At 43.7% G+C, this 15,110-nt stretch overlaps 1 protein-coding gene across 6 annotated transcripts in view; it reads left to right on the top strand.

Moving 5' to 3' along the window:
• ttll5 (tubulin tyrosine ligase-like family, member 5) overlaps nt 1-14,752 on the top strand; it is a 66,411-nt gene extending 51,659 nt beyond the window's left edge. For 4 of the 6 annotated variants that reach the window (XM_061843484.1, XM_061843487.1, XM_061843485.1 and 1 more), the window contains 2 exons: nt 1,277-1,359; nt 12,416-14,752. In XM_061843484.1, the coding sequence (XP_061699468.1) occupies nt 1,277-1,359; nt 12,416-12,462 (130 nt within the window). In that variant the 3' untranslated portion in view covers nt 12,463-14,752. Of the gene's footprint in view, nt 1-1,276; nt 1,360-7,806; nt 8,035-12,415 lie in introns of those variants that run through there. The other 2 variants (XM_061843488.1, XM_061843489.1) reach the window with 2 other exon arrangements.
• The last annotated feature ends 358 nt before the right edge of the window (nt 14,753-15,110 follow it).

Below are 15,110 nucleotides of genomic sequence, written 5' to 3'. Positions count from 1 at the left end.
TAAACCGCCTCCCCATCTGATCCACTTCCATGGCGGAGATGAGCCAAGGCCGGTGGGGATTCACAAGGCCTGCGGAGGCCGTCCTTCAGCAGCTGCTGCACAGAAGTCTTCTGATGCGCACATCGACACATTTAGCACCCCTGACCTACGGATTACGCCCCCCCCAACTATTTTTTTTTTCGTAGCTTCATACACACCTACCTGTCATTAGGAACCCATGAAGCTCTCGTCTTTTGCACCTGTGCAATCCATTTTTGACAACGAACCGGATCTTTTGGAAAAGTATGACGAGCGAATCCATCCTCCCGACTGTTCGAGCAATATCCAGCAATGCAACGAGTCGGCATTTTGGCTAACACGAAGGAACAACAAGCTATCTTCCCGCAGGTAAAACTAACTAACTAGAAACAAGTGTGAGCGCGCTACTGCCTCCAACGTCACTTCCTGCTTCTTGTCGAAAACAAATCCCTCCAGAGGATTTTCATGGCGGGAGTTACAAAACGCAATGTACATCAAAATCATGTTTGGTGGTGAAAAAACAGATGGGTCCATACCGGCTGCTGTTTTTTCATTAATAACATACTAAAAATCACCCATTTCATGACACTTGACCTTTAATAAATTCTTAAAAACGTAACTAGCATTTAACTTAAAAGCTGTAGCTTGGAATTCTATTCCGCTTACCTTGCTCACTACACTTGCATGCCAAGATCATCACAATGTTAAAATCATTTCCCAAACTCGTTCTTACACATTCAGCACGATTAATCTAGGGGGAGAAAAACAAACATTTGTGGTATTTACTATTGAAGTTGCAGCAATGAAAATATTAGACCTCTCTCATGATGCAGTAATGTTACACCACTACAAACAGTCCACCTATGTATCCATTTGCAATTCTGCTTACCCACTGTAAACAACATCAATAATATAAAAAAAACTTTGTTAAATTGAAAACAGACTAACAGCACCCATCAAAACTATTATCTTTGTAAATGCAGTATATTGGAGCTGGCTCTTGAATTAAATTTTGAATTGTCCGGTCATAATGCTGTGCTGTGGCCATCGAGTGGCGGACCGCAAACATATCACAACGTACACGTCGATGTCGTGGTCATCGGGAACGGAATTTATATGTCTGACTTGGCAAACAGTCTTTACATGTGCTGACTCACTCAGCAGACATCACTCACAGAGTCGAAAATGTGTTCTGAAAGTAACACGGACGAAGTATTGGGTTCCTCAGTCAAATCCAGTTCATTGTGTCTCGATATAGGCAGACGTCCACTCAGAGGTCAGCCAATGGAAATGTGACCGGCGGGCAGCATTTGGTCTACGACGCCTTCTGCGCTAAGACAGGTGGGTCGTATGCTGCAGTTCCCCACGTGCATTGTAAGTTCGGGTGCCTGTATGAATGACCCGAGCCAGAACACGGAGGAGCGATAAGCACCACAGGATATTTTTACCTCTGTGTTGCTCTCCCCGTGCTGTGTAAAGGCAGTAAAATAGATTAGAATGACTTAGCAGAGGTGATGTCATCGCCGAAGGATGAATAAGAGGCTGAACAATGATGGCATCTTGAAACAGAGAGGACATTCCCATCTGTTGGACAATTCTCCCCAGTTCCACTTACTCTCCGTTTGCCAAAAGCTTGTTCACTTGCACCGAGAGAATCAAAAATCCAGCTTCGGGTTTATTGTGGCCAATGCGCCGCACTTGCGGGTTTCGTCGCTCACGTGTGTCCCGTCATCTTTCAGGACCTGAGCCGGTCTTTCCATCACGAGCCGGCGGCCCGGCGAAGTGTTGAGGTTATTGCAGCACCGGTGATATTAAGCAGTTTTCGCCGACGTGCCGCACATCTGTTTGTCTGATCACGAGCCTTTTTCCATCGCAGCATTAGCATTAGCAAATCATACCATTCATCACTGCGTTTGAGTGTCACAGTCAAGCCCAAGCAGGGATCAGCCCGCGTTCGTCCAAACTGAGCTGTCGGAAAAATACGCTAGCTCCGCACCTCCCACCAAATAAAAAAAAAACTGTGTGTGTATGTGACTGCCTGTATGTGTGCGTCTGTGTGACCAGAACATTTCTTTTCATTTCTTTTCAAAGTATGAAGGTTGGCATAGGTTAACGAACATCTTTGAAACGCATCAATTACTGTAACTGGATCCGTTGGGAGCAGCTTCTGCATTTCACAATGGATTTTTTTTTCCAGCATTTTGGGCAAAGGGGGCACGGGGGGGGGGGGTGGATGCTGCATTTATGAGTTTGAACAAAGACAGTGGAAGCCTTTTGACCTTTCACATACACTTTGTACTCTGGAAACTAACATTATCGCCAACGTTTTACAATTCTTTACGTTAATGTACAAATGAGTACAGCGCAACAAATTTGGTTGAAAACTTTTCTTTTTTGTAATTAACATTTTTTTAAATGAAAAATACATTTATTAATTCACGCACAAACGTTTTTTTTTTCTCGAACAAATTCATTTATTGTTGAAAAACGAGTTATTTCATCACCATTCATCAATTTGATTTAAATGAATGCACCAGATGTGCGAGCTTTCTGGCCTGTATGCCAATGCTCTGCAGCCCATAAAAATACCAAATACTAGTTTCCTATGAGCCATATTATTACGTTTTCCAGTAATACAGAGATACTTTTTTTTAAATACAGTACATACAGTTGAAGCCATAGTTTTCATACACTGTGCATTGATACATTTCATTTTTTGACTCACGCTCTGAAGTTAAATCACATTAAATTTTTCCTGGTTCATGTCAGTCAGGATCACTAAAATTATTTAATTTTGTTAAATGCCACAATGATGGGGGGATTACTGGGAGCATTTTATATTATTTTCTTTGAGGTCAAAAGTTTACAACATTTCCTTAGTATCGAGTAACATTTTCTTTGAACTGCGTGACTTGGGTCAAATGTTTGAGGTAACCTTTCACAGATGTTGCCTTCGTATATCCATGTAATGTTCTTTCTTTGTGATGCAGTCTATTTTATGAAGAGTTCTAGTTCCTGCTCCAGCAAAACAGCCCCACAACATGATACTACTTCACAGTTGGCATGGTGTTCTCAGGTCTACAAACTTCCCCTTTTTTCTTCCAAATATAACATTGGTCATTGTGGCCAAACATCTCCACTTTAGTTTCATCAGACCAGAAGTTAAGATCTTTGTCTTGGTTAGGGTTAGGGTAGCAAGCTGTCTTTTTTTCATGTTTCGTTAGGAGTAATGGCTTCATTCTCGGTCAGTGGCCTTTCAGCCCATCTCGGTGCAGGACTGGTTTCACTATGTACTGTCTGTACTTTCTTACCAGCTTCATCCTGCATCTGGGGTTGATTTGCATATTTTGGACCAAAACACGTTCATCTCTGGAACATAAAGTTCATCTCCTTCCTGAGCAGTGTGATGGCTGGACATTCCCATAATATTTATACTCGTGTATAATTGTTTGACCAGATGAACGTGGCGCCTTCAAGCATCCCGAAATTGCACCCAAGGATGAGCCAGATTTGTGAAGCTCCACAATTCTTTCTCTCATTTGCCGGCCATTTTTTTTTTTTAGATTTTCCCATGATTTCAAATAAGGAACTGTTTGAGGTGTGGCCTTCAACACACCCCCAAGTGTGCCATCAATTAACTTACATGTTGTCAGTTAACCTATCAGGAGCTTCCAAAGCCATGACCTCAAAGAAAATAATGTAAAATTCTGTGAGACAAAAAATATATGTAAACTTTGCAACTTTTGTTGGCTACTTACGACTGTAGTTTACGTTGAGCGTCCTTCAATAGTTGATCAGGTGTTAAGTTCCAACACTCCCTCTCGAGATCTGGACCTTTCGATGCATTATTTTGAGAAGTTTACTGTTAGTTGTCAGGCTGGCTATCAGGTGGTGTACAATATTTTCGGCTATTCTGCTAACATTGCACTTAATAAGTAGCTGGATGTTTAAGTGGTGTCTTTGTCTGTTACATAGAGAGCACAAAAATACGTGAATTCGTGAAAATGGGTGTTTTTCAGTAAACGACATCATTTGGGTTTTACTAAAAATTTTGTGAGCTGGTGAGTTCGCCAATGGTGAATTGCAAATGGGCAGTGGCTCACTGTACACATTAACTGATCCAACCTGCTTGGACTCATTTCTTTGCTCCTTTACCAGACTCGCCATTGCTCTGGAGTGTTGAACCCAAGTATTTAAAGTCCTTCACCCTCACAATCATCCTTCCACAGATTTTGATCACTATCATTAATCACCTTAACCCGCTGCACATCCTTCCCATCTCTATCCCTCTGTCCGGCCAATCTGTTGAGATCGTTTTCTCTTTTGGTGTCCAACCTTGGATACATGTCATCACATGTCTCTTGTTTGGGCTTTACCTTTCCCCTACGTCTCATCTCCATGTATCCTTGTCTCCTCTCTTCAGTCCTCTCAGCGTCCCACTTCCTCTTAGCTAACCTCTTTCCTTGTATGATTTCCTGTATTACTCCCTTTTCCTACCAGCAGACGCACTACTCTCTTGCCTGTCTCTGATTACCTTGGCTGTATAGATAAAGTCTTCTGGAAGCTCCTCCTTTCCACTGAGAGCCTGTCTCACCTCTTCTCGAAAAGTCACGCAATACTCTTCCTTCTTCATCTTTTTGGGAACAGACTAAATTTTGCATTGGATTGTTCCCCCCATAGGGTGGCATTACGACAACTTCTTCTTCTTCTTTTCCTTTTGGCTTGTCCCGATTAGGGGTCGCCACAGCGTGTCATCTTTTTCCATCTTAGCCTATCTCGTGTATCTTCCTCACTCACACCCACTGTCTTCATGCCCTCCCTCACTTCATCCATCAACCTTTTCTTTGGTCTTCCTCTCGCTCTTTTGCCTGGCAGCTCCATCCTCAGCACCCTTCTACCAATATACTCACTCTTTCGCCTCTGAACATGTCCAAACCATCGAAGTCTGCTCTCTCAAATCTTGTCTCCAAAACATCCAACTTTGGCTGTCCCTCTAATGAGCTCATTTCTAATCCTATCCAACCTGCTCACTCCAAGCGAGATCCTCAACATATTAATTTCTCCTACCTCAAGTTCTGCTTCCTGTTGTTTCTTCAATGCCACTGTCTCTAATCTGTACATCATGGCCGGCGTCACCACTGTTTTATAAACTTTGCCCTTCATCCCAGCAGAAACTCTTTTGTCACATAACACCCCAGACACCTTCCGTCAGCTGTTCCACCCCACTTGGACCCGTTTCTTCACCTCCTTACTACACTCTCCATTGCTCTGTATTGTTGCCATCTCTTCTCCCTGGAGCTTCACTCTTCCCCCACCGCCCCTCTCATTCATGCACATATACTCTTTTTTACTTCAGCTAATCTTCATTCCTCTCCTTTCCAGTGCATGTCTCCATCGTTCCATCATTTTCCATCTTTCATCTTTGTAATTGTTCCTCCACCTGCTCCCTGCTTTCACTGCATTACTAACTGCATTACTAACTGCCAGTTAATCCTTTTTTTTTTCATATTTCAGGTTCACGATTATTTCTATTTGAATTCAATATAGGTGATATGGTGGCGTAGCTGTAAAGTGTTGTCCTCACAGTTCTGAGGACCGGGGTTCAATCCTGGCCCGGCCTGTGTGGAGTTTGTATGTTTTCCCCATTGCCTGTGTGGGTTTTCTCCGGGCACCCCGCTTTCACTCCCACAACCCCCAAAACATGCATCATTAATTGGATACTCTAAATTGCCCCTAGGTGTGATTGTGAGTGCGACTGTCTCCATGTGCCCTCCGATTGGGTGGCATCCAGTTCAGGATGTTCCCTGCCTCCGGCCCGATGATAGCTAGAATAGGGTCCAGCACTCCCACGAGCCTTGTGAGGATAAGCAGCTAAGAAAATGGATGGATGGATTCAATATACAAGAAAACGTATATAAATGAGTTGTTACCAACCTAGTGTAGATATCTTTTTGTAAGCCTGATTGTCTCCTTTGGAGAAATAATGAGTTATGAGCTATTCAGTAACAGAACCCAAGTGTGCAGGTCAAGTCTGTCGTTGCATCGATGATGAAAGTGGAGCGAAACAGAGATGCAGTGTGGTGTTGGGGAGGAGGGAGGTGTGGAGGGGGAAGGGGGAAGGGGGAAGGGGCAGGGTGTTATTAGAAGGGCCGCAGCCTTTGTGGCTCTCTGTTCCTGCCCAGTTTACCTTAGCAGCGAGATGAGTGCCCCGCACTGATCGACTGTGACAGCGACTGCAAATGGAGAACATTCTCCGTGATCAGCTGTCAGTGGCCATTAATCACGCTTTCCCTTTATCTCTCTCTCTCTGGTAAACTCTCCTAATCTCATCCTCTCTTTGCTCAAACAACGCTCCTTTTGTGCACCTTCTTTTTCCCGTCTCTCCGGTGTGTTGCTATTGTCAATTGTTGTGAGATGAAAGCAAAAGGCACCTTTTTTTTTTTCCTTTGGAGGTGCAATCAAAGCGAACAATCCCGGGGGGAATATGACTCGCATGTGTTGCACAGGCCTCCTCTTGGCCCGTGTCTCCTGCTTCTCAAGCCTCTGCGGCCGTTGACTGAGAAAAGATTTATTGCCTTCAGTCTGAGGAGGAAATGAGTGAGTGTCGGATCGTGTCGGGGTGAGGACTCTTTATCAGAATCAGGCAGATGAAGCGTGTTGTCGACTGCCATCGCCTCATTCAGGTGCAAGCTACTGAAGGACTGACTCAAAGGAGTGAACGGAAGCCATGTTGACGTAAAATACACTTCAGTTCGGTTTACCCGGCCTTGGTTTTCATACATTTGACGGACAGTTTGTTTTGCCGAGTTGTACATTGACCTCATTACAGCACAACATGCCCAGTTACAAATCAATCTTCTACACTTTATCCTCATTAGGGTCGTGGTTAAGATGTAGCCAATTTCAGCTGACTGTAGGGGAGAAGTGGGGTAGACCCTGGACTGGTCGCCTGCCAATCGCAGCGGACATGGAGACAAGCAAGCATTCACCCTCATATTCAAACCGATGGACAATTTAGAGTTGCATGTTTTTGGGATGTGGGAGGAAGCCGGAGAAAATTCATGCAAATACAGGGAGACCATGCAAATTCATCGCAGGATGGGTGGAGCCCAGATTCGAACCCTGAACCTCAGAACTGTTAGGCGGATATGCTCACCATATGCTCACCATGTCTTGTAACGGAGACATCTAAAAATAAGTAATATTACTTACTTTTCTTTAGAATTTAATTATGTTTGAAGTGTAAAAGTGTTCTACATCATCTTGATGTGAAAGAAAAAAGATCTAGATTGGCTCACAGCTCATTCAGTACATATACTGTAGATGGTGATGTTATGATTGTTTGTTATTGAGCTAATAATGTAATAGTAAAATTGAATACATAGTAATTGCTGAATATTTATTGACTAATGGCTTTCTTTGTAAATAAAGCAAGCGAACTTAGTGAACATACATCAAATTCTCAAAACTGGCACACTTGACATCTTGGGTTTAGTTTCCCTTTGAGTCAATTGCGATATAGCAATCAAATCCCCGTTATCTTCATAAATAGTAGCAGCATGTACAACACCACAACCATTTGCGAGTCCCCATTATTTTTATCTCTTATTGTACATTAAATTGTGGGTATGTCATGTTTACAAATCAAGAAAAACAGAATTACCCCACCACCAGGTCGACAACTGCACCAAGCAATCAAGTGTGTACTGTTTTTCAGAAGCCTTAGGGAACATCGCCATCAATACAAGTCGATGCAGCTCATCTTACGTTTTGTGTTTGATGTTACAGCAGAGGCCTCGCAACCATGACGGCACGGATATGGGGGATACGATGATGTTCCAGGCAGTTTAAGGACATATCTTAGAACTTCCATAGTCGGCTGTTGAGTTCAAATGTTGATGTTAACGTGGAGAACTGTTTGGGAATGAGTTAAAAATGGCTCTGGATCTTGCCCTCACTTATTATGTCATTTGTGGAGAAATTCAGTGTTGGGGGCAGTTAGTAAATAAATGAACTCTATTTTTCCGTAAAAGTGGAGTGGAAGTTCAGAGCGGAAATGGACAGATAAAAGATTTATTTGGTTTTGTAATTTCACAAATGTTGGGCGGGCGGGAACTCCAGTGAGAGACCAAACTATGGTCCTCAACCACCATCAATAAATCATGATTTATCTACCGCATCCCCGCTATTTTCCAGATTATTTTGTGGAACATATCTACACATCAATTGCAGAAATCTTTATCTAACATAGAAATCTGCAGTTTCTAGAGAAAATGTTATGGATTTTTAGAGTATACTTACTGTAATGCCTTTGCATGTGGGAAAGGAGAGCCACAGTCACTCATGCACTTTTCAGTCATTTATTGAATGCTGGGAGAGCATTAAAATACATAATTAGAATAAACACACTCACACCAGCTGCTGTCAGCCACAGTTGACGGCGCCCAGACATTCACATGCAGTCCCGCCATAGCTTGAGCCTACACCACACACCACCATACTAGGCCCCGCCTCTTAATGGGGGTTCACTGGATTTGTTAAATGTCAATTTCAAACATTCAGAAAGAACAGAAAGGTAATTCATGAACAAGATTCTTGAAATGTCTTTCAAACTTTTACAGTATCTTTTCTGAATGGTACGATGAATCGACAGACGACAATGTGTTGATTGCGATTAAAATATCATACCACTCACTACGAGACCCCCGACAGACGGGCATCAATCAGTTATTTTTTAAAGCTTTGTAGGTGTTTGACTGATTTTAACCAAACTGTATGAGCTGGTGGAAATTAGACTGAAGATAATTGCTGCCTTAAAGTGCCACCGTCATATAATGGATGGTTTTTAGTTGGTTATTAATGAAAAAACGGCAGCCGGTATGGACCCATCCGTTTTTTTCATCACAAAACATGATTTTGACATGTATGGCTTTTTGTAACTCCCGCCGTGAAAATCCTCTCGGCGGATTTGTTTTCAAGAAGAAGCAGGAAGTGACGTTGGAGGCAGTAGCGCACTCAAGCGGACTGGTTTGTTTCTATTAGTTTTACTTGCGGGAAGGTCGCTCTTTGTTCCTTCGTGTTAGCCAAAATGCCGGCTCGTTGCATTGCTGGATATTGCTCAAACACTCGGGAGAATGGATTTACCTTTCATAAGTTTCCAAGAGACCCGGTTTGTCGTGAAAAATGGATTGCACAGGCGCAAAGGATGAGAGCTTTGTGGGTTCCAAATGACAGGTAGGTCTGTATAGAGCTACTAAAAAAAAGCAATCGTTGGGAGGGACCACGTAATCCTTTCAGAACGTCACAAAAGATCCACGTCTGTAAGTCAGAGGTGCTAAATGTGTTGATGTGCTCGTCGACGCCGTGTCCGCCGATCACGGATTCGGCCGAGCTCCCATGTCTCATAGTAGGTGGGCGGACGAGCCGCTGCCGAAGCCGTGCCTTGCGGAAGAGCACGGCTTCGGCCGGGGGGGGCTCATACTGTACATACTGTCTGGGAGTCTGTTGTTAGTTCGAAGTGATCTGGATATCATCCAAATATGGCTCGAAACAACAGGGTAATATTGCCCCGGACACATCACTCGGGTGTGAGATGTTCTCTTCTTTGAAAAGAGCTTCCGTGTCTGAAGGGGCGTGTCCCATAGTAGGGGCCACAGCGTGTTTTCAATGGCGAATCTCCGGGGTGACATCACGGGCAGGAGATGCATCCAATATAACTTTGCGCATGGATGACATGCTCTCCGCTCATATTTATTTTTTCGTATAGACATTGAAGTGAATAATATATGTATTTTTCATTTCACTATCTATTTTAGAATGTTTATAGGGATGACACTTGGGCTTTAATCAGCACTTTCTGCTCTGGGACTTACTGGAGCCTGCAAAGACGGACTGTGTTGTTACCCACTTTAGATGAATTATTAGAAGCGCCACATGGAATTGGATGGGAAGGGGAATGCTTTTCCTTTATCTCTCGTTGACTGAGCTACAGGAAGCTGCTTCTAGCCGTCATGTCATCGGCCTGGAAGTCAGTTTTCCATCTCAGTCAGGCCTCACGGCATAGACGAGCACCAAAATAAACAGTGTGCGCATAGAGGGAATGAAAGGGAATACTGTTTGGGAGCACAAATGCACACGGCAGCTCAAACTGTACTCGGAATGCCTTTTCTACTGGATGTCTGGCAGCGTGCCAGGCGATGGGATGGGGCGCCAAGCGCTGAGCACATCTAAAGGAGGCATCTCAGTGGTATCCCTCCCTGGTTGGGCACCGTTTACTCCATCATCGTCATGAAAGCTGCATTAACTCCACAGGCAGGGCTGCCATAAGGAGGAGAACAGTGATGAATCCATTTCTAAGTGGACCTTCGAAAACAGAATAACAATAGTCTGTTTGGGGTGGATTGGAGAGCATTTGTGTAAAATGGGAGTAGAGGAGGGGACTGTGGACACATCCCTGAGGTGTCCCGTGTTCGCGATCCGAGTGTAGGAGATGTTTCAGATTCTAACATTCCGTAGTCTGTTACTGAAGAAGCCCAGTATCCAGAACACAGTGGAGTGCCGTGTTGATTGAGGTCAGCAGGGACAATTTGTACCTTGACATACTAGTACTCACTTTTTTTATGTGACCAAGGTTGTAATTCAATTATGTACTCTTCCATCAAATCAGTTTTCACATTAAATGCAATGCCATTAATCCATTCCAGTTCCCCGAAATCCTCCACCAGTTTTTGTTACGTTTTCAATAACAGAAAAAAACCCCCCAAATGAACAACTTTAATGGAATCTAAACTAAAATAGCTTTACTGTAGTTTTTGTGTGTTGGATTTGTGCCTTATGGTGCGTGGCCTACGGTTTGAGTTGTGGCCCACATCAGCCCCTCGTGAATGTGGGAGGTGGCTGGAATATTGAGAGAAAACCCCACGGAAGCACAGAGAACATGCAAACTCAGAACTGTGAGGCAGACGCGAGGCAAGCAAACCACTAACCACCGTTTTGCTGGCTGGCAGATAATCATCACCCCAGTCAGTTGACTTTTTTTTTCGTAAGGATGTTCAATACCACTTTATTTCAAACCAATACCAAACTCATGATTACTCTCTGACTTTGTTTTTTTTTTTTTTCAGAAATTTGGTTTGTTTGTTTGAATACTATTACCTTTGTCTTATGATGGAATGTGTTAATCTGTATTTTTTTTTTTTAAAGGAATAAAAAGATCCACTTTTTGATGATTTGAATAAGGATATACAGTGAAGAAAATAAGTACTTGAACACCCTGCTGTATTTCAAGATCTCCCACTTAGAAATCACAGAGGGGTCTGAAATTTTCATCGATAGATAATCTAAAAAGAAAAATCCAGAAATCACAATGTATGATTTTTTTTAACGATATATATGTGTGATACAGCTGCAAATAAGTATTTGAACACCTGTCTATCAGCTAGAATTCTCACCCTCAAAGACCCGTTAGTTCGCCTTTAAAAGTTAGTCCATGTATTATCCTGAATTAAATGCCTCTGTGTGAGGTCGTTAGCTGCATAAGGACACCTCTCCACCACCTCATATGATCAGTAAGACTCAAACTTGTAACATGGCCAAGACCAAAGAGCTGTCCAAAGACACCAGGGACAAAATTGTACAACTCCACATGGCTGGGAAGAGCTATGGAGAAATTTCCAAGCAGCTTGGTGAAAAAAGGTTCACTGTTGGAGCAATCATTAAAAAATGGAAGAAGCTAAACATGACTGTCAATCTCAATCGGAGTGGAACCCCATGCAAGGTATCACCTCGTGGGGTCTCAATGATCCTTATAAAGGTGGGGGATCAGCCCAGGACCACACGACAGGACTTGGTCAATGACCTGAAAAGAGCTGGGACCACCGTTTCCAAGGTGACACTAAGACGTCATGGTTTGAAATTATGCATGGCACGAAAGGATCCTCTGCCGAAACCAGCACATGTCAAGGCCCGTCTTAAGTTTGCCAATGACCATTTGGGTGATACAGAGGAGTCGTGGGAGACATTTTTGTGGTCAAATGAGACCAAAATGAAACTTTTTGGTCATAATTCTACGAACTGTGTTTGGACGAAGACGAATGATGAGTTCCATCCCAAGAACACCATCCCTACTGTGAAGCATGGGGGTGGTATCATCATGCTTTGGGGGTGTTTTTGTGCACATGGGACAGGATGACTGTACTTAGGCTGTACTGTATTAAGGAGAGGATGCAATCTAGCAGGGTGTTCAAATACTTATTTTCTTCACTATATCAGCCAGTTAAATTGTCTGGGCGATTAGCCCGAATGCTATGATGGCATTTCAACTTGGTTCCAGGCTCTCTTACACAAAGGGAATTCAGAGGGCAAGGTTAACTGAAATGTCCGTTGCCTTGTCATGCAGGACTTTCTGTGTACCGCAAACTGCTGCAGGCCCGGGAGGCCAGATGACACCAGCGTGACCAGAAGCGCACCCTGCCAACGTGGTTGACGGACAGGTGTCTCTGCATGTAACTCGCCCATACACCCAGGCACACCGGTGTATTCTGGGAGGGAACAACAGCGTAAAGTGTGCCAGGCTCTTATTAATATGTCCGTCACACTGCCACAGACACGGTAGGAGATTGCGTGCCGAGCACGGAATTCCCAGCTTTGACGCAGGTTGGGATTTGGTCGCAACAGCCCAATATCAGATGGCCTTTCCAGCCTGCGCGCGGTCTCCGCGCCAACATTTTCCCTCACTCATTCTCTCCGCGCTACCGATGCCACGGAAAGATTTCACAGGCAGATAGCTTTCAACAGTTGCCCCGCTGGCATTTAGTATGCAAGCTATTCACATGAACCCACCCCTGCCACCGACCAGAGACATCCCGCGAATGGTAAGCACGCAAACGAGTTCCTGGCATTAGAAGCTGACTTCCAGTCCAGGATGAAAGCAAACCGTTACCAAATCCTCACTGGCCAAAAGATTGTTCAATTATAGCAACCTTTGCTTAAACTGACAAGTGGATGTTTTTATGGATGGACCTACTTAATATCATGAGTAAATTATTGTTGTTGTTACAGTGTACTTAAAGGTCAAGTGTCATGAAATGGATGATTTATAATATGTTATTAATGGAAAAAAATAGCTGCCTGTATGGACCCATCTGTTTTTTCACCACAAAACATGATTTTGATGTATAAGGCTTTTAGTAACTCCCGGCATGAAAGTCCTCTTGAGGGATTTTTTTTCCACAAGAAGCAGGAAGTGACGTTGGAGGCAGTAGCGCACTCAAGCCGACTTGTTTTCTTCTATTAGTTTTACCTGCGGTAAGATAGCTTGTTGTTCCTTCGTGTTAGCCAAAATGCCGGCTCGTTGTATTGCTGGATATTGCTCGAACACTCGGGAGGATGGATTGCCTCTTCATACCTTTCCAAAAATCCGATTTGTCGTGAAAAATAGATTGCACAAAGGACGAGAGCTTTGTGGGTTCCAAATGACAGGTAGGTGTGTATACAGCTACAAAAAAAAAAAACAATAGTTGGAGGGGGGGTGTAAATCTCGGGTGTTAAATGTGTCGATGTGCACATTGGAAGACTTCCGTGCTGCAGCCATGAAATACGGCCTAAGCATACCTTGTGAATCGCCACCAGCCTTGTCGACAAGGCCGAGCCACCCGCTGGCCTTGTCAGCCGGGGTGGCTCATCGTGGTGCTGGGCCTCGGTGGCTCATCTCTGCCGCGGAAGTGAATCGGACATGGAGGTGGTTTGACTGCGGCGTCGTCGTTGTCGCTTGCGGACGGCATTGTTTTTATCACCGCCGTGCGGAGGTGGATCGGGCGGCGAGGTGGTTTGGCCGTGATCCGCATATCATCTAAATTTGGCTCGAAACATTAGGGTAATATTGCCCCGGTAACGTCACTCGGTTGTGAGATGTTCTCGTCTTCGAACAGAGTTTCCGTGTCAGAAGGGGCGTGCTTGTCTCTCACAGTAGGGTCCAACGCGTGTTTTCAATGGCGAATGTCCGGGGTGACATCACGGACAGTAGATGCAGCCAATATGGCGACCACTTGGATGTCGAATGACACTTCCGCAACTTTGCGCATGGATGACCCGCCCTCCGCTCATATTTATTTTTTCGTATAGAATTAAAGTGAATAATGTTACATGTATTTTTCATTTCAATATCTATTTTAGAATGTTTATAGGGATGACACTTGACCTTTAAGTAGGCCTTTCTGGAAAAAAGAAAGGAAAACCTCAAGTTAATGGTGCATATGTAGACCAGCATTTTCGTGGATGTAGAGAGAGGTCACTCAGGGCGTATTGTTAATAAAACCATTCTGCCGTGTAGCTTTACATTCACCATCACGTATGTTTGTTATCACTTTAACTGAAATACTTGAATTTCAAGCATGTCATTCTCAAATGTTGTTGATTTAAAGTGTTTGGTTTGCGCAGATTGAGTCACTTTCAATATCGGGATTGTCATTGGTTGTCACGTCAAATGTGTTTTTTTTTTTTAATGTCAGCAATAGGCTTTATCGCATGAATCAAAATCCAATGTTGTACTGCGTTGATGCAGTGTAGTTTACAGGCAATGTGTTTGATTCCTAACTGTTTACAACTCTCGTGCATGGAATTGTTAGCTGTTTTTGTCCTGTGGGGGTCCCTGAGGCCGTTAGTAGCAAAGTGAGACAGTGAACTCCATGCCGATCATGTCCAAATGTACGCTCAACCTACAGTAAATAAAGTGGAATCGGATGACCGCTTTGTTGCGGTCACCTCGTTTAAATTAAAGTCATCAACAAAAACAACACAACATTCCTAATACTAAACCCAACTGTCATTTTAATGAAAGAAAAAAAGGAGTTTCCAAGAGTAAGAAGAACATCATTTACAGTTTGGGGTCTAGGAAATTGTTCACTTGACATCCATGCTCTCATTAGGGATGGGCGTAATTATCAATCGCTAGGATTTCGATCGATTGGTGGGTTGCACGTGATGGTTGATTAGTCACACCTTGAAGCAAAATAGAGAACACTACTTGGCTGCAGCCAGCAGAGGCGCTGTTGATCCAGTCTGGTCTAAAGAACAAAATGATGCCGGCTAAGGTC

Source organism: Syngnathoides biaculeatus, chromosome 15, assembly GCF_019802595.1.
Source record: "Syngnathoides biaculeatus isolate LvHL_M chromosome 15, ASM1980259v1, whole genome shotgun sequence".
Classification (NCBI taxonomy): Eukaryota; Metazoa; Chordata; class Actinopteri; order Syngnathiformes; family Syngnathidae; genus Syngnathoides; species Syngnathoides biaculeatus.
The sequence above is the reverse complement of the archived record's forward strand: the minus strand, read 5'-3'. Positions and strand labels throughout refer to the sequence as shown.